This window comes from Equus caballus, chromosome 30, assembly GCF_041296265.1.
Source record: "Equus caballus isolate H_3958 breed thoroughbred chromosome 30, TB-T2T, whole genome shotgun sequence".
NCBI lineage: Eukaryota > Metazoa > Chordata > Mammalia > Perissodactyla > Equidae > Equus > Equus caballus.
In genome coordinates this window covers 24,336,378-24,356,458 of record NC_091713.1, presented here as the reverse complement: position 1 = coordinate 24,356,458, position 20,081 = coordinate 24,336,378, and the positions used below count along the sequence as shown (strand labels likewise).

The 20,081-nt window shown below is 37.4% G+C and overlaps 1 protein-coding gene across 1 annotated transcript in view; it reads right to left on the bottom strand.

The window, feature by feature from the left end:
• The window catches only part of USH2A (usherin), a 747,192-nt gene that overhangs the window by 571,526 nt on the left and 155,585 nt on the right, over positions 1-20,081 (bottom strand). Inside the window, exon 14 of the mRNA XM_001915645.4 lies at positions 8,439-8,622. Within this exon, the coding sequence (XP_001915680.3) occupies positions 8,439-8,622 (184 nt within the window). The remainder of the gene's footprint in view (positions 1-8,438; positions 8,623-20,081) is intronic.

Below are 20,081 nucleotides of genomic sequence, written 5' to 3'. Positions count from 1 at the left end.
CGTCAGAGAAGAAAGCTTTCAGGAGCTGTGACATGTGGATGTTACCTAAGGAAAACAATGGTGAACCAGATGAACTGGAGCAGAATTGGGGGTTGTGGGAAGGAGGAATCGCAGTTACAGGTCAACTTGAGGATGGCACCAGGGAGCGTAGTGTGTCAAATATGGGTCTCAACTACCAACAGACACTAATGGAATGTGGCCCATTTTTATCTCATTGTTTTTGGTTTAGATAAATATGGTATTCTTTTTTTGCTTTATTGATCTTTCAGTGGGAAGACTTTTTTTTCCTTCATTGTTTTCGATACTGATTAAATCATGTTTGCTTTATGCATCAGTGGTAAGTGGAGTGATTTTTGCACTGGGATCTGCTTTTTAAAATGCATGCCCCCTTTTGGTGATATACGGTAACTTTTGAAGAATGAACCACTTGGATGAAAACAGGAAAATGATTTTCCAGCTTGTTATTGCTGTGCTTGGTGCATTTTTGTTGTTGTTGCTATAGTTTCTGGTCAGAGCCTTTTATCTTATTTACCTTGCCCTTGGGGTATAAAAAAAAGTCAAGAAAATGAGCCAAGAGAAAAACAGCAGACATAGCTGTGCACAACAAAGAGAACACGGAGAAGGGTAAGGGATACGTGTGAACTTAGTGGAGGGATTAAATAAGATCCCCTGAATATATAAATAGAAAAGGCAGATGAAGAAGTCAATCTATTTTCCCAATCAATGAAGAGATACAATGATGCTTGCATTTTCTCTATGCTTAACAATAAAATACTTTGATTGTAGAATTTTGGAAATCTATCAAATAAATTTATACTTGCAAGTGCCTACCACAGAGCTGGGTTCAAGGTACATTAAATTGATTTTAGCCAACTTTCTTTTTTTTAAAAAATCAAACATCAGGTATAAATAGTTATTTTCCTATACTGCATGTCTGTATATATTTAGACTATGAGTGAATTTTTTCCTTCAGGAGACAAAAATCCCTTATACTAGATGAATCCCATCTATTTTAGCCATCTTTGTACACATTTTCAAAGTAGTCAATGTAAGGATATATACACAATAACCATGAGAAGTCAACAAAAAGATTTCAATATGATTCAGGAAAGGAATGGAAAACATAAAAAGAATAAAATCCATTTTTATCTCTTCTCAATGATGAGCAAAAGTATAAACTCAAGCAATTCTCATTGTCACATTTTGAAATATCTTTCTCTATGACCTTCTGTGCTAGAGGATTTCTTCTCTAACGATTATCAATGTTAAAGTGAAAAGAGATAGTAGAATTCATCAGTGGAATAGAAGGGTCAACTCAAAGCAGAGGCATTCCCTATGACTGATTCAGCAAGGGACTGGCTCATTTCCTTGGGCTCCATATGGTCATGGGAGGCTTTATTCTTTCTATTCATTTCAGAGAAACTGTGTTATATATGGTGTCTCATGCTTTCAATAGCTCTTTCTAGCAGCAGCCTATGCTCAATATCAGAGCCAATCTTGCCCCATATAACACTATCTTGAGCCACACTCACATATGGGTGGTGTGCACCTGAATAGTTATTTTAAGGTATATTTTTTTTTGACAAAGATGATGATGGCATGAGACTATTTTATTTTTATTTGGGGAGGAGGGGGGAAAGGAATATAAAGGAAAAGTAGTTCTGTGTTGGTCATATGAAGAATGGGATGCATGAGGGGAATGCAAATTTAAAACTCAGAGAGACAGCTAGCTATAGGCCTAGAGACCATGGTATGGATGTGAATAAATGATAATATATTTGAGAGTCATAAACATGTATGTCATGGTTGCAATCATAGATATAGACATAGAAATTGAAGGGAAAAATTAAAGAGGAGTAATCCGTACAAGAGAGAGAAAATAAATATGACAAGTATGATCTTGGAGGCCAGAAGAAGAGATCACTTTAAGAGATAGAGAGGACAATAAAATAATTGGCACATTGAAAAACCTTGAGTCATAAGAAGCAATCATGCATCAATTTTACTTTTATCTTTCACAGATTCTTTAAGCAGATTGCATGGGGCAAATTCTCCTGTTTTCCACTTGGATATAAAGTGAGTCAGTTACATGAATTTTCTGATCTTTCTTAGGTAACAAAAAGGTCCTACAGTTACTTTAAAGTATAAAGCACAGGTTTAACAAGAAGAAAATAACTGGAGGCATCACACTGTCTGATTTCAAAATATATTACAAAGCTATAGTGATCAAAACAGTATGGCACTGGCATAAAAAGCCACATAGACCAATGGAACAGCATAGAGAGCCCAGAAATAAATTCACATACATATGGTCAACTGATCTTCTACAAAGGTGCCAAGAAGACACAATGGGTAAAGGATAGTCTCTTCAATAAATGATGCTGGGAAAACTATATATTCATATACAGAAGAATGAAATTGAACCCTTATCTCATACCACATAAAAAATCAACTCTAAATGGGTTAAAGATTTAAATGTAAGACTCGAAACTATAAAACTACTGGAAGAAAACAGGGAAAATCTTCCTGATATTGGTCTGAGCAATGATTTTTCGGATATAACACCAAAAGTACAAGCAATAAGGGTAAAAATAGACAAGTGGGATTGTATCAAACTAAAACGGATCTGCACAGCAAAGGGAACAACCAACAGAGTAAAAAATCAACATGCAGAATGGGAAAAAATGTTTGCAAACCATCTATCTGATAAGAGGTTAATATCCAAAATACATAAGGCATTCATACAACTCAATAGCAAAAAACAAATAAACTAATTAAAAATGAGCAAAAGATCTGGCTAGACATTTCTCCAAAGAAGACATACAAATGGCTACCAGGTACACAAAAAGGTGCTCCACATCACTAATCATCAGGGAAATGCAAATCAAAACCACAGTGAGATATCATCTCACATCCGTTAGAATGGCTGTTATCAAAAAGACTGAAGGTAACAGTGTCAGCGAGGATTTGCAGAAAAGGGAATCCTTATACACTGTGGATGGGAATGCAAATTAGTACAACCATATGGAAAACAGTCTGGAAGTTCCTCAACAAATTAAAAAAAGGACTACCACGTGATCCAGCAATCCCGCTTCTGGGTACCCAAAGGAAATGAAATCAGCATCTTGAAGAGATATCTGCACCTCATATTCATTGTAGTATTATTCACAATAGCCAAGATGTGGAAACATCTTAAAAGTCTGCCAACTGGTGAATGAATAAAGAAAATATGCTATACATATATATGTTTGTGTGGGGTATATATGGTAATATATGTATATATATATATGGTAATACGGTGTGTGTGTGTATATATGTACATAGATATATACCTATATCTATATATCTGTCTATATCTACCTATCCATATATCTATATCTATCTATATCTACAGATATAACTATAGATAGTTATAGATATCTATCCCTATATATCTCTATCTATGTCTATATATCTATAGATATATAACTATATAGATATGGTTATATATATATCTATATAGCTCCACACACACACATATACATACAATAGAATATTATTCTGTCATGAGAAAGAAGGAAATCCTTCTATTTACAACAAAATGGATGAACCTGGAGGACATTATGCTAAGTGAAATAAGCCAGACAGAGAAAGACAAGTACTGCATTGTATCACTTATATGTGGAATTTACAAAAAAGAAAATGTCAAACTCATAGAAACAGAGTAGAATAATGGTTGCCAGGGGCTGGGGGCAGGGGGAGGTATTCTCCCCACATCAAAAAAAAAGAAAATAGTAACTATGGGAAGTAATTGATATATTAATTAGCCTGATTGTAGAGATCATTTCACAATATATGTATATCAAAACATCAAGTTGTACCCCTCTAATATATACAATTTTTGTCATTTATTCCTCAATAAAGCTGAAAGAAAAAAACATAGGCTTGATTCAGAAACTAGAATGTCTAGTCCACTATATTAGTCTACACTTCAAGCTTTATTTAAAGAACAGACACTTTGAAGACAGACTTCTCCCCTTTTTGCCAGCTAGGACGTGATGAAGGCAGGAGGTCTACAACCAGAGAAGGCAGCTTGGTTGGCCTCTTCTCTTTGTGTTTTTCTCCTCTCTCACACACAGGCTGGAGGAGGGGTAGGAACTTACTGGACTGGCAAAATCCAAAGCAGGCTGATATCTCTGGTCTCACATGTGTAGGTACTAAGCTGACTTTTCCCTGGAGGTGGTACTTTTGTGAGTTGTTTTCATTGATCTCTCTCTCTCTCCATTAGGTATTTCTCACCTACAGTTTTATTGTAGTTAGATGCATCTCTATTCCAGTTGGTTGCTTACTAATTTTGTAGCTCACAGGAAGCTCACTTTTTTCTCTACCAGGCCTCTTTAGCTTTCTGGGTGGCCCTTTGTACAGGTGCTAAGAGGACCTCATGTTGTCTCTCTTCTTTGTGGTCCTCATCTGGTCATAGAAATACACTTTCTTCCTTGTCCTGACAAACTCTGGGAGTATAAGATATACAGAGAACTCTCTTTCAGCTTGCCTATCCAAACCCAAACACATTGTCTTTCCTCATGTAGCTTGGCCAGGTCTAAGAGAGACATCAATCCACTGGCCTCCTCAACTACAGGAGATCCATGTCACCCTGCAAGGAATCTAATAAGACCCTCGTACTGGAAGGCATCACTGACTTCTCCTTTCTCCTTCCAGTGAAACCCTCCTATCTAAATTTATCTTTTCTTTAACCTATTTTTATATATTTTATCTGGTTGTATACCTTTCTTTGATTTGGATGAGAGTCTTAAGAGTCATCGAACTTATTCTTGGCTGTCTACATTTTGCTGGTTCTGTTGATGTATGTACCAAATATGGCAGCTGAAGAATGAATGGGAAGTCAAAAAAATGAAGAAGAAAAACCTAGTCTTTTCAAATCTGAGTAAGTGAATGACAGTGAAAGATTAGGCAGCAACTTTCGGGGTTCATAGGGCAGGGCAGAGTCAAAACACGGGCTTTAGAATGGTGATGAAGGGCATATATGTAGATAGTTGCAACCAGTGGAGAGGGATTTAAGTTAAAATAAGGGAAGATTTGGGGGCCAGCCCTGTGGCCAAGTGATTAAGTTTGCACATTCTGCTTCAGCAGCCTAGAGTTTCACCAATTCAGATCTTGAGCATAGACATGGCACCACTCATCAGGTCACGCTGAGGCAGCGTCCCACATAGCACAACCAGAGGCACTCACAAGTAGAATATACAACTATGTACTGGGGGGCTTTGGGGAGAAGAAGTAAAAAAAATAAAAGAAGATTGGCAACAGATGTTAGCTCAGGTGCCAATCTTTAAAATAAATAAACAAATAAATAAAATAAAGGGAACATTTAATGGAGCAAAGTTCAGAGGAAAGATGAAGGAGATGAAGAAAAGTTGGGAACGGAGGAGCAAGAGGAGAACAGAAGGGGACACATCAAGAACAGGCAATAGGCTATTTTTAGAAAAAAATTACACATTGTTTTCTTCTAAGACTAGATTAAAAATTAAGAATATGTGACAATTGGAGGTAGAGAGAAAATGATCTGGGGATATTTATGTCTGATTCTCTCTATTTTGTCTTTGAAGCAGAGGGCCAGATTAGCTGCAAGGACAAGGGCAGGAAATTGAACAGACTGGCAATAGTTTAAAGGGGAGAGAAGATACAGGGATGAGAAGTAAAGACAGCATGGTAGTTCCAGTCAGCACAGTACATGGTCTTTCTTTAAGTCCTTACAGGGCGGGAGCAGGGCTACGTTCCCTGGAGATGACCCAAGGTATAGCAGAAGGGAGAGATCTTGATGGCAATCAGTTTACTGACAGAGTCAGAATTGAAGTGGTTTTGCCCCAGGCCAGGAGTAGAAGGTGAGAAAGTTAGGAATGGGGCTGATCAAAAGAAGATTAGGTAGGGTAATGGAATAAGATTGAGGGAAGTTAGGAGCAGATCACGTTGGAGAAGAGAGGATTGGCAAGAAGTGATTTGTCCATAGAGCACCATTTCTGGGATTAGGAAGATCTGAGAAGTAGAGAAGGGCCAAGGGATCACAAAATCCAGGTTGTGGTCACGGAAATGGGTTGCTGGAAAGGAAATTAAGTGAATGAAGAGGAGAGGGGAAAAATACCATCCCTCTGATAAGGTTCTCAATGAATGGAAACTTGGAAGTCCAAAGACAAGAACAGTAAGGATGGAAGAAAAGTGGTACCATTTCGAAGGAAAATTTGTAAGTTTGAAAAGGCGATTCTTTACCTAACTAACTATAATTATGAGTCAGCTAATATGTAAAGATATACAATTGTATTTATATAAAACTTGAGTCTTTTTACTTTGAACTCACACTTACTCTGTATCTTTCACGTTTTAGAATCTACCCAGCTTCTCACGCTTGGTTCTATCTCCTAGACTCTAATCTGCACGCATCCCTTCATTTTACTGAGTTCTTCTTGATTTTAACCTCAGCACCTTTTAATAATGTAATTTATACCTACATTTTTATTTTTGACTCGTTATATTCCTCACCAATTTAGGTTAACCTTTTAACCCCATGTCTAATCCACAAAGTCCAGTGCCAGTGTTCCTAGTCTGACTGCACAGTGGCAGCTGAGAGAGCACTGTTCTATAAGCAATTCTTGGCCCCCAGACGAGGTGGGGAGTGGCAAGAGTAGACAAACGAGAGAGAAGCAGAATGGGGTAAAGATTAGCCTGAATTTAGGAGCATTGAAGGGTCGAAGAAGTAGTGTAATGAAGGGAATCAGGTTTCATTTAAAGAAAGATAAGTGAAAAAGCTGAGACTATTAGATACCTCTTGGTCATTAAACAAGGGTTTTGGTGACAACACAAGGAAAAATAACAAGGGAGATCAGTAGAGGGAAAATGGTAAGAGACTGGCACCAAATGCCATAGGTGGGTATGAGTGTTCCAAGGACGACAGTTGATCGGAGAAGATATTTTCTCTTGGCAATTAAGCGCTGTCAGAAAGGCTATGGAAAAAATAGGAGATCAAAAGGCAGAGATGGCCAGGAGTGAAACAAACCAATCCCAGAGTTCCAACTGGGGAATTTGTGAGATGGTCTTTCAACAAAAAGTATGTAGAGGAGGCAGTATGCACCATAACCGACTCCAGTTTTACTATCAAAATCCTGGTAACGCTTTTTATTTCCCATTTACTGCACCATGTGCTTTCTATACCCATTCAGAGTGATTCAGCATTTGTAGAAAAGACTGATAATGCTTTCAGAATACCAAGACGATATTGCAATGGTAACAGAAGCACAGATTTAAAAAAAGATGTGTAATAAGAAGAAACATTGTTTTAATAAGTCTTTTAAATGTCATGTTAACAATTTTTTTAATCAATTGAATTTTAGTAGAAAGCCAAATGAACTAGTTTGAGTTCTTTTTCAATAATATACCCCATCACCTTGTCCACACTCTAATCGAGGTGTTAATGAAGAGTGTTAAGAGCCAAAAGGCAGGGAGCAAGGGGGCAACAAATTGAAAAGAGCCCAGATAATCCCAAACCTTTGAATAATTAGCAAATATATTTATAAATATACGCACACACATACTCTGAGAAACCGATTTGATTGGTGTGTGCAGCGCGCAATAATAGTTGCTTGGGGAGAGGGAGGCCAAAGAATTCATAGACATAATCCCAACACTCGACAAATTTATAACCTGACCAGACAAAAAAACACACGTGGATTTGGCATTCCAATATTTCTTCACAACACAGCAATGAACACAAATATGTGAAGGTAAATGCCCACAGATATACAGGAAATGAGAAGTCACACATTAAAGATAGTGTAACTTTGAAAAGTGGTTAACTTACTGTCAGAATGTACTTTACCCATTGGGGAAAAAAAAATCACTAAATACAAAGATATGTTTCTCATCTGCCAGTCTTTAAACCCAAATCAGAAAGGCAAGGACAACATAAAAGGACAGTAAGTTAATAAATAAATAAGCAATAAATTCAAGGGCCATGTAGAACAAAGTTTATACGTTCCTATGCCGACTATCCTACCCCTTATATTGTGTGTGTGTGTGTGTGTGTGTGTGTGTGTGTGTGTGTGTTTTCTTCTACAGTTATCTCTTTATCTGTCTTTTCCCACATCCAAAATATAAGTTCTTTGAGGGAAAAAGATTTTATCTAGTTAAGTGTTCCCAGACTCTAATACTGGGCACATCTATCGACATATAGCAACCTAAACATTGGAACTGTAGGAAATATTCAAAGATTACCATTATGTTTAATAAATGCAGATGTCAAAGAGTCAAAAATATATCAACAAACTAGGAAGAACAGGCAATATTGTTTTTTACAAAAGATATTGCCAAAAAAATCACTGTTAGTAGAAAAGAAGTAATTGCAAATAAAATTAAATAAAACTATTTAATGATTAATTCTTATAAGTATTTACCTTCCAGTCTGAGGATCAAATCCAAAGTAATGGTCTTTACAATGGTCACAACTTTGCCCGGCAAGGGAAGCGTCTTGGCAAATGCACTGACCAGTTAGGCTATTACAGATGTGACTAACTGCTCCAGCTGTATGGCACGAACATGGCAGGCAGCCAGTAGCATTGCCTGGGGAAATATAAAAACCTGGAAATAAAGAAATTCAAAGTTTTTATATATACTTTCTATCTAGTCTTTTCTTTAAAAGATAATATTTTGATTACATCAAAAACAGAACGTTCTGTTGTGGCATTACCCAACTCCCAATCCAAATGTTGTTATAGCTGTTCTTAACTAGCCCATGAATTATGACCAAAGAAAGGCTGAGTAAATAATTTACATTACACCTAGGTGTCTCCCAGGCACCAAAAATTCAGAGCATTGAATATCTGCTTCATGATCTTTCCACTAAAAATTGGTCCTCCTCTAATCACCTCCATTTCAGCAAATAGCACTGCCATCTATTCAGTTGCTCAACCAAGAACCCCGAGATATCTTTGGCAGGGTAGCCAGATAAAACACAGGATGCCCAGTTAAATTTGAATTTCTGATAAACACCGATTTTTTTAGTAAAAGTATGTCTCATGATATTTGCTTATATTAGGAAATTATCTGAAATTCAAATTTAATTGATCATCCTGAATTTTGCTAAAACTGGTAACCCTTGAGCCCCTCACTTCCCTCCACCCCAACACCTAGCTAATTATCAAGCCTGTGGATATTGTCTTCTAAGAATGTTAAACCCTCTACTCTCCACCCCAACTGCCACCTCCCTAGTTAAAGTTTCCGCTAAGTTTTTTATAGCTAATACTAGGTACCAGTGGCTATGGTAAGAGCATTATATTCATTATCTCATTTAGTTCTTACAGCAACGCTAATAATTCAGGTATTGTTATCATGTAGATTATATAAATTAGAAAACTGAAAGTTAGGAAGGTCAGCCAACTATCCTAAAACTATAGAGTTAACAAATAGCAGAACCCAGATTCAAACCCAGGCATCTCAACTCCAGAGGCCTTCTCATCTAATGATCCTGCTTTTGGCCCCTTCCCATCTATTCTTCACAGCGTACCTGGAACAATCTTTTTCAGAGGGTAGTTTGAACATCTCATTCATCTATTTAAAACTACTTGATGACGTCCTATTCCCTTTAGGAAGAAAATCTAAATCCCTAACACAGCCTGCAACCCTCCAGGCAGGTCCCATCTATCTCTCTAGTTTCATCTCACGGCTCATCCTCAACTCAGCCCACCCCAGTCATACTCCTTTCTGTTCTTGAGACTTAAAAGCCTTTTCGTGGATTGTTCTGTCTGCTGAAATGATTTTGCCCCATCTTTTCTTCTCATCTCATTCCTATGCACATAGGTCTTGTGACTTCCTGCAATCACTTACCCTATGCCAGTTTAGCCATGCCTGTTACAGTTTCAAAGCATCCTGTTTATTTCCTTTAGAGTGCTCATGAAAATTATAATTAATCTCACTTCCACTGGATTGTTACCTTCATAAAGGCAAGAACCTCATCTGATTAATTCATCACTGTCTCCTCAGCATCCTGTACAGTGCTTGGCACCTAGTTTGCATTCCATAAACTTTTGATGAATTCATAAAAATGTATCAAATTATTAACTAGGCATTGATCCACACAAGTACTATATTTTTAAACACACAGAGTTTGGATTAATTATAAATCTATACTTTTTTTTCTCATAGCAAAAGAAAAGAAATAAAAATATGATTCAAAAATATTTTCAAGTTACTTAAAATTTCTTGGATCCAGAAAGTGACAGTCAATAGTTGTGAAATTAGAAAGGCATTGGACAGTTGAATGGTGGGGCAGACATAAGAGGGAGAAATGGTTCTCGTTGTGTGATTGTATGTTTTGCATGTATACATGCATACACATGCATATATTTACACAAACAAATGCAAAATGTTACAAGGAATTTTATTGAAACAATGGTGGAAAGGTATTGCACAAGGACTCTAATGAATAAAGCTATGGCAAATAAAAATAAATTGTACAATTGTCATGACCACTAATTTAATATATATAAAATATCAGTAATATTGAAAGAGAGAGAACACAAGCACAAAGTGAATCCATTCTGTATTATCTATTCTATAGGGAAGTCCAAAAAGTAATTGGAACACTGAGAAACTCATTTGAGGCTGCAGTTGAAAACAAGCCATTCTTCCATAGCCATCAACAATTAGCTTGTTTTTCTTCTCCTAGGCCCTGCATATTCTCTCTTAGAAAGCTTCAAGAGTACTAAAATAGAAAAGGTGGTGCTCAATGAGAGGAAAAGGAAGAAGTTCAAAATCTGTTGGAAAGAATTGACCAATCATTTTTTTTTTTAAGATTTTATTTTTTTCCTTTTTTTCTCCCCAAAGCCCCCTGGTACATAGTTGTATATTCTTCGTTGTGGGTCCTTCTAGTTGTGGCATGTGGGATGCCGCCTCAGCGTGGTCTGATGAGCAGTGCCATGTCTGCACCCAGGATTCGAACCAACGAAACACTGGGCCGCCTGTAGCGGAGCGCGTGAACTTAACCACTCAGCCACGGGGCCAGCCCCTTGACCAATCATTTTTTAATAGTAATTTACAACTAGATTATATCACTTGCTTCTTTACATCCACTGACAGCACTTCGCCTTATATGCATTTCCAGAAATAGAGTATGGCTGTGACAATTAATAGACATTCTCGTACCTGATTCATGATGTAATCAGTCACAAATTTAGAAGGCTTCTATTTTGGATTCAAGACCACTTCGGCTGGGATTCTATGTATTTTTTTTTCCTGTGAAGTAACCTGGATCCTTAAATTCCTCATGATGGCATCATGAAGGTACAAACAGCTCTCCAATTTGGATAAATTACCCATTAGGACAGATACTTAGATGTAGAATTTAATTTGGACTTACTGCAATGGCTGGGAGCCACAGAGAATTCCAGAACAACTAGAGATGATTTTTACAAGAAAGGATTTATTAGAGAAATCTGTAAAGGCAAAGGGGATACATTTTGGGGCAGAAGATTGGGTTGTCCAAGTCTGGGAGAATAAAGAATACCATAGAAAAAGCAGAAATATAAGCAGAGAAGAAGAAAAACGGTGTTAAAACACTGAGCGAAGCTGCTACCTTGAGGTAGGGCTTCAAGGAAAAGACTACATTGGAATTTGTCTTGGGGTTAATTCCTCTCCTCTCAGGAGCATGATTATAAAGGTTAATCCTACCAGTATTTTAGTTGTCCTATTTTTAAACCGTTCTAATTAGGATGACTCAGGTACCTTCCTGCTCAGTCATTACTTCTTGCCTTGCTTGAATGTGCCTAATTCTAGAGACTACCTCTCCTTTTATGACTTCCAACTATAGAAAAACAACGTTTTCCCTTCCTTCCTACTTAAATTTCAACTCCAGTGTGCAATTTAATGATAACGGACTTGAATTCTTTTCTTTAACTGAATACATGTCTGAGCTCCCTCCAACAGCTCCACTTCATATTCCACATCTTTGTGGCTGCATCATTTGAACTGATCTTTTTGAGATTTCTATCCATGAATGATTTTGTATCCCATGCTGAAGCTTAGTCCTTACGACCCTGCTATTACCGTACATTAGATAGAGCTGAGAGGTCACACATATATAGCACAAATCAACCCACTAAAGTTTATTGTCTTCCTCAGTTTTATTTCAGCTAACCCCATGTGGAAAGTAATGTGTTCCACAGCTAAGGCAAAAAGTCACCCGTATCATAATAGTCTTGCTTTATCCAAGAGAAGGCTTACAGAATGCTTAGAGTTCAAAGTTATTAGCAAGGCAGCTGGTATGATCTCCTGTAGTGGCCATTTGCACAGCACAGTACCTGTCCTGGGCATAAAAGAACAGCCCATTTCCTAGCAATGTCCCTCCTGAGGACCATGAACAGCTAGGCTTTGCCAAGGTCTTGAAATGGGAGGAAGAAAACAAGTTTAACCTCTAGGCCTTATTCAGAAAAGGAGGGCAGAGCTGAGGCTAAGCACTAATTACAAGCCATTTGGAAGAAAAGACTCTCACCTTAAGCCAGAGAATGGACATCCTTTTAAGAGGAGAGTTTAGGGAGGAATTTGTGTCTCAGTATACCAGGCAACAAGAAACTATTTTAGCAATGGCTTTACAAATCAATATTTTCAGAATGAAGTGCAGTAGATGATGCTAATTTTCAAAGTAAGACAATAATTATTTTCCTCCATTTGGTGGTCTCATATAAAAATAATGCTAAAATTATTATTCACAGTGTTGACCAAATGTCAATAAATGCATAAATGAATACTAATATTATTCATCCCAGAGTATAATTTCTCTAACTCAGAAAAAATTTTAGAGCCAGCCCTGATGGTCTAGTGGTTAAAGTTCAGCGCACTCTGCTTTGGCAGCCCGAGTTCAGTCCCCTGGGTGTGCAACCACACCACTGGTCTGTCAGTAGCCATGCTGTGGCAGCAGCTCACACAGAAGAACTAGAATGACTTACAACTAAAATATACAACTACATACTGGGGCTTTGGGGAGGAAAAAAATAAGAGAGAGGAAGATTGGAAATAGATGTTGGTTCACAGTGAATCTTTCCCAGTAAAAAAAAAAATTAAACTCTTTTCAATAGTTTAGATATGCTTTAAATTCTCTGCTCTATTCCTTCTTTCTGGAATGCTATACGCTCCTTGACTACCTTACCAACTGCTATTTACTTTTAAAACTCAGCTCAGGCATCGCTTTCTCAACTAAGTCCTCCCTATTGCTCATCCTTCAAGAATTAATCATTTCCTTCCCTTTAATACTTCTGTGTATTATACATTTCTAATATTGCACTTATCACACTGATGTTTTATATCTACACATGGGTCAGTTTCCCCTACTAAACCATAATGCTTTAATATATTTATGATTGTATATCTTATACCAGCACAGTCCCTGGTACATAGTAATTTATTCATTTGATGCTTATGAAAAAATGGATATATGAGTGAAACGGATAGATGGCTAAATGGATGGATGGGTAGATGGATGAATGGGTATCTGTTACCCCTTAAAATATGAGATGATCTCTTTAATGCTGAAAAGGAAACCGGTCAATATAAATCTGTGCATCATGAGAGTGATCAGTCAAAGTGACCTGGCCTATCAGGGAGGATAGGGAGAAATGTATATGAATAGTATATGAATCAGGCAGAGTAAATTTAAAATGTAATCCTTGCCATATCAACAGATAGAACAGAGCTTCAGAAAGAAAATATCACCCCAAAACTGTGTCTCCTGTTCTTAGAACAAAGGATATAATAACATGCTCATATTTGGGGATACATTCTATTGGAATTTCCTGGTTTATAAAAAAACCAGTTTTCCTGTTTATGTGACTATCCATGAAAGGTCTCCATAAACATATTCCCTAAAATTCAAATCTAATAACAACAATGGATATAAATAATGCCAGCCCTGATTACATCTTGGAGATTATAATGCATAGATATATATGTATATTCATAATCCACAGAAAAGCTTTTCTATTCTTTGTTCCCATTTTTCTCAGTCTTGATATTTGTCAAATGTGCTCTAAAGTCTTTCTCCTACGCCATTGCAACCATCTCAAAATTTTTTCCAACTTAGGCCATGGAGATAGTCCCATTTCAAGACCCTTCCGTTCAGCCTACTATTTGATCACTATGGCCACCTAGGACTCTGTGAATTTTCATTTTTTAGCTATTACTTGGATTCTGATCAACAGACAAGCCATCCCAGGACCTGCAGCAGAAGCCAGAATCATGGGTTGAGGATGATTTTGAGGGTGGGGGAAGATGACAAACACTTGTAAGAGTATCTATTTTAACCCATCCTCAAATATTTATTGAGTGAATGTTTATGACAAATATTGCGTTATTCAGAAAAAAGTTTCACTTTTCAGAGCACAGATTCTGGGGTCAGATGGATCTGGATTTTTAAAGGCTCTTCCATTAATTAGAATCCATTTCCCCTACTATAAAAGAAGAATCATACTGGTCCTTCCATCATAAAAATACTGTGTATATTAAATGGGACTTTTCAGATAAAACTCTATTCCAAGGTCTGGCAAATAGTAGACACTCAGTAAATATTATCTATTATCATCATTGCAATTTTTATTAAGCAGTTTTCTGTTAAAGTGGGATTTTCCTAAATTAAAGTTTAAATAATGACTTGTTAAGGTCCCTTTCTTTCCAGATGTGTATAAGATTCTGGTTCATATCGCCTATGACAAGATTCTTTCCTGGTGGCTTATCAAAAAGCTTATTCTGAGACTCAGGTCTCTCTGTGCAAAACATGTTAACCTGGAAAGCTGTATCCCCAAACACTAGGACATGCGGCATATTCGGATCTCAACTTTGATGTACTGATTTTTAATGTACTCTCAGCCATCTCATTCCAATTCCGTTGGCGGGGTCTTGCATGCAGTTCTGGTTTATGAGCTCATTACTTAACAAATATGATACGCTTCTTAAAGAAACACGATACTTTGTTTTACTTTCTAATAGTCTGTGTGAACTATAAAACACAACCAAAAGTAAATACCAGAGGGAAGCATGAGGAATTGTCCTATTAGTGCAAAACATGTCCTATGAAGCTGTTTTCATTATAAATTAGCCTTTATTTTATTTCAAAGTGGCAGAGTCCTCAATAACCCTCTCTGCCTCTCGTTCTCAAGGACAAGGGTGGGTCACTGGCTCAGGATGCCTTGACATCCTTCCATGCCTTTCTCGGCCTGGCCTCTGATTAAGTGCCTGCTGCTGAATGTTACGAGGTCATCCAGCACTGAAAAAACGCCCTGGGAAAACATATTTAGTGCTATATTTATTAGCGTGGGGATGTGTACATTCATATATGTACACACACTCCAAATAATTTTAAATTAAAGCATTTTTAAAATACTTAATGGAGGTTAAGCAGCATTTTTAACCTCTGTTCAAGTTATTGAATGGCATATTAAAACCAATGTGGCTCTAATGTACATTCTAATGTGCACTGCTGCTTTAACAAATTGCCTATAAATTTTAGTTGAATTAAGCCTATTCCTTGTACATTCATAGTAAGGTTAGGTTAATAATACATGGGGTTTCATTATATGCACCTTCTTTAATAATGTTTTTTAAGAAAGTGGGACAAGAATCTATGTGCAGTAGTCTAGTATGGGCCAGTAATATTTACAATCACAGATGAAAAACGCAGGCAGAAGTCTTTAGGCTGGCGAGTTCACCCCTCCCACCTCCGACTTCTCCCTCTATGCCCCACTGCTCACGCACATTGGCATGGTTCCCCCCTGTCATATAGGATCCAGGTCTCTCAGATGTGTTTAAAGAAATCGAATGAAAGCTTCAGATTGCAGCAGTGCATTTTAATGTGCACACTGCAGAGCTGGCTACTGTGAAACATCTGTTTCTGATAAAGAGACTTCAGGATGTTTCTTCTTTCAATGTAAATTTCATTGTAAGAGACAATAAAACCAGAAAACAAAATTCAAACTAGTATCTGAGGCTAGAAGAATCCAGAACAACAAAAAAAAAGTCCAGAAGCACACTTTGACCTTTTCATATGCTATACACATGTGTGCAGAATATCTTGTTTTGTCAAAAAAATATATTAAGTACTTAGGCCAGTATTTTCCTTTCTTTCTTACACAGTAAAACACCATGTCTTCCCTATGTGTGGTTAAAGGAGCACTCGCAGACTTGCACTATGCCCATACCTAAGAAGAGGAGAATGTCATTGAGGTATCTCTTAAATATAATTATTCACTAACTCAGAAAATATATATGGAGCACCCACCATGGAGGTGTGCTCTATGAGCCTGGGATAGAGCATTGGGCAATCTGAAGAAAAGCAATGAGACTTGTAGAGGCTGGAGAAGAACATAGGAAATGATCTGAAGACTCACGGAAATGAGGTCAGAGAGATCATGGGTGTCACAGATCATGTGGGCCATTTATGTCCATCAACTTTGTTTTATACTTACAACGCTGGAAAGCCAATAGAGGGTGGAGGGATACGATCTGACCAAAGTTTGAACAGCATCACTTTTGCTGCACGTTGAGAAGTGATTGGAGAAGGATAAAGAGGAGGGACAGGAAGTTTAGGAGGCTATTCCAATAATCCAGGAGAAAGATGGAAATGTCTTGGACCAAGATGGATAAGTGAGGGTGGTGAGAAGTGGTCACATTTCATATATATATCAACAAGATTGATATTGGTAGAAGAGACAGGATTGTGGGAAAAAGAAAGGAGTCAAGGATGGCTGCAAAGATTTGGTCTGAAAAGATTACAACCCAGAAAATACTAGGGTAACATTTTCGGTTGAGCATGGGTTGATTGAACAATTTTTCCCTTCTGAAACCCCCAAAAATAAAATAAAATAAAAAACAACAGGAGAGGAAGTGGCAGCCAATGACAGATGCCTACAAGTAGAAGTGAAGCACGTGCAGTGAAGGGGCCAACAACAAGCTCATTGCTTCAGGTTGCATGACTCTGGGAAGAAAGGGTTGGATGTGAAAGCCCCAGAGGTTTCCAAAGTCAGATGTGAGGCATAGTTTATTCCTTCCCCAAACAGAAGGTTGTCCCTCTCACATTTTGGGAGAACGCAACAAGTTTTCACTTTAGAAGTTAAACCAGAGAAGGCTTGGACTCAACAGGGGCGGGGATGACGGGCCACACTGAAAATTGGGATTATATGAAAGGCTGCCTGTGATGGTTAATTTAATGTGTCAGCTTGGCTAGGCTTGGTATCCAGTTGTTTGGTCAGACACTAGTCTAGATGTTGCTATGAAGGTGTTTTTTAGATTTTCGCAGAATATAAGAACACTAATCTATAGACAAAAGGGCTCACCAAGTGCTGAGAAAAATTAGTTTACCAAAAGCATATCATCATGAAATTTTCTGAAATGAGGGATATAGAATGGTGAAGCTTCTGGAATGTGATAAAGAAAAAAAAACAAGAACCTAAATGGTACTGCTAGAAGATAATGGTGACATAAATATTTTTAGTGAAAATGATTCTATATTGTGGTAAAATTTCAAACAGCTATGAGTATGGATTAAAGATAATTTCAGACACTCAAAATTCTAAAAGAAAAAATTTACTTCCCCCCTTGTAGTCTTTTTCAGAAGCTACTGGAGCATTTGCTCTACCAAATATACAAATAAACCAAGAAAAAACAACGCAGAATTTGGGAAATGAGATCCAACACAGGAGACATGAAGGAAATCCTCAGTACAGCTACGAAAGTCAGATCTAGAATATAGCTGTGTAACAGAACTGGAGATTGACTGGCTCAGATCAGAACAGGAGGATCGGGGGTTCAGATCTTCCAAAGGACTGATGTATCTAGTGGAAAAAAACATATATACACAGACACACACCACCTATTAGTTCTTTTTCTCTGGAGAACCCTAACTAATACAGATGCCCCTTGTTAAAACTCCTGATTATTTCTCAGTGTCTCCAATTAAAGAAACCACTCACTGAGTGCATGCAATGTACAAGGAATTATATTAGTCTTGTAGCTATACAAGTTGAATAAGATAGTCCTTGCTCTCAAGATATTGAAATTCTAACAAGGGAAATAAGACAACTGTACAAGTAAAGAAAATACAAGAATATTTTAAATATGATTATTTTCATTAATAGGGATGATCCCCATTCTATATCCTCCTTAAAAGAGAGGACAATTTGCCATAAACCTTTGGCGAGTAGTTTTGTGACATCTGTGCTTAGGCAAACGGCCACCAAGAAATTATCCTCTTAAAAAACAACGCTGTATCAGGTAAATCCCAAAAAGAAAGGGACCAGAAGGAGATAGAAGAGACAATGATGGGGGAAGAAAAAGATTATGATTTTCCAGTATTTTTAAATTTAATTTGTATTTTTACCAAAACTTATGTGCAGATAGAATTTGAAATCAAATAGAATTTAAAAGTTCACAGTAAAATAGGGGTCCACAGCTCCATCCTCCTCCCAGGAATCTCCCTGCTCGGAATGACCACCTTCAACTCCTTTAGACTTTTATTTCTGTGTTTCTGAATAACAAACATATATTGTTCCCCCTCAACTTTTAAAATTTAAACTATTGCCTTCTTACTGTAGACGGTGAGTAATTAGCTCGTTATGCCCCTCCTCAGTAATTTCTGTATTTGATTAAGTCAATGTTCAGAGATTATTTTGTTATGACTATATAAATCTATTTCACATATCTGCCTTATAATATGTTTTGATTATATTTCCTTCCTTGAAAAATTTGCCTCTGCTAGTTTTCTAGGGATCTCTTAGGTATTTCTAGGAATCAAAACTCTCCAATAGAAATTTATCCAAGAAATCTATCAGTTTCTTTTTTTCCCCACTTAATATATCAATCCACTGGAGAACCCGAATCCTTGATCCTCCTGTTTTGATTTCAGTTAGCTGATCTCCAGCTCTGTTGCATAGCTGTATCCTAGCTCAGAATGAAACATCAATAAACTATAACAATAGATAATTGCTCTAAAAGATATAACATTTGATCTGTTAGCTGTAGCTACCTTATTTAGAAAGAAGAATATATAAATCATGGTTATTTGTGCAGGAGACTAAGTCCCTTATCAAAATTAGAGACATTCATAAATAGTAAAAGAGAAGTATCTTAGGATATCAAAAAGAAAGACAATTGATGGCAAATTTGGAAGGGTGACCCTGAAGCTGAAGAAGCACAGTGTGCTGTAGCTGGCATGTGGGCCAACTGCCCAGCTCTCAGTAATCTTCCTCTTTTCTCAGATGCTCACCACCTTGCTCCTACCTGAAGGTGTGGTGCTCAGAAGCCATGCTTATTTTATGCAACCTTGACACTCCCGGCCATGGTGAATTGGCTCAGAGGTAGCCACCAGAACAAAACTGAATCAATTAGAATTTCCCTCTTGGAATTATAACTGAGGCCGCTACAAAGTCTCTCTGTATAGCTGGAACTAGGACTGTAAGCAGACTCGGGGGGGCATGGGGTGGCCATATAACCATGCAGACAGGGAGAGACGAGCTGAGTGTGCTCTTCTGCAGAGAGAGAGAATATGAATGGGAATGAACGAATGAATGAATACATATCAATGGGAGCTCCCATATCAGGTTTTGTGGGGCACCCAGTGATAATATAGCCTCCATTTACGTTTGAGCTGGTTCAATTTTTTTTGGATACTTATATCTCAAAAAGAATTAACTATTCATCAATTCCTTCCTGTCTCTTTGGATTTACTTGTCACATTGACCAATGTCAAAGGAAGGGTATGGCTCAACTTTCCTCAGCTAGATTCCTTATCAGGTAAAACAGGACTTTAGTCCTACACAGGCAAATCACTCATTTGTATCATACTCATTTGCACAGGCTCATATACCTTAGAGCTGATTGTGGCAGGCAGGACAACAATTAATACAGCTGTTAAACAACTGATAAATATTTACACTTATCATGACATCATGACAAATTTATTATAAAGAAACTGTATTGTTTTAGTTAAAATCATATAAAGGCAAGGAGAAAGCCATAGATAGGGTCCATCTTTCTTCCAGTAGGGAAACAGATGGAAAGAT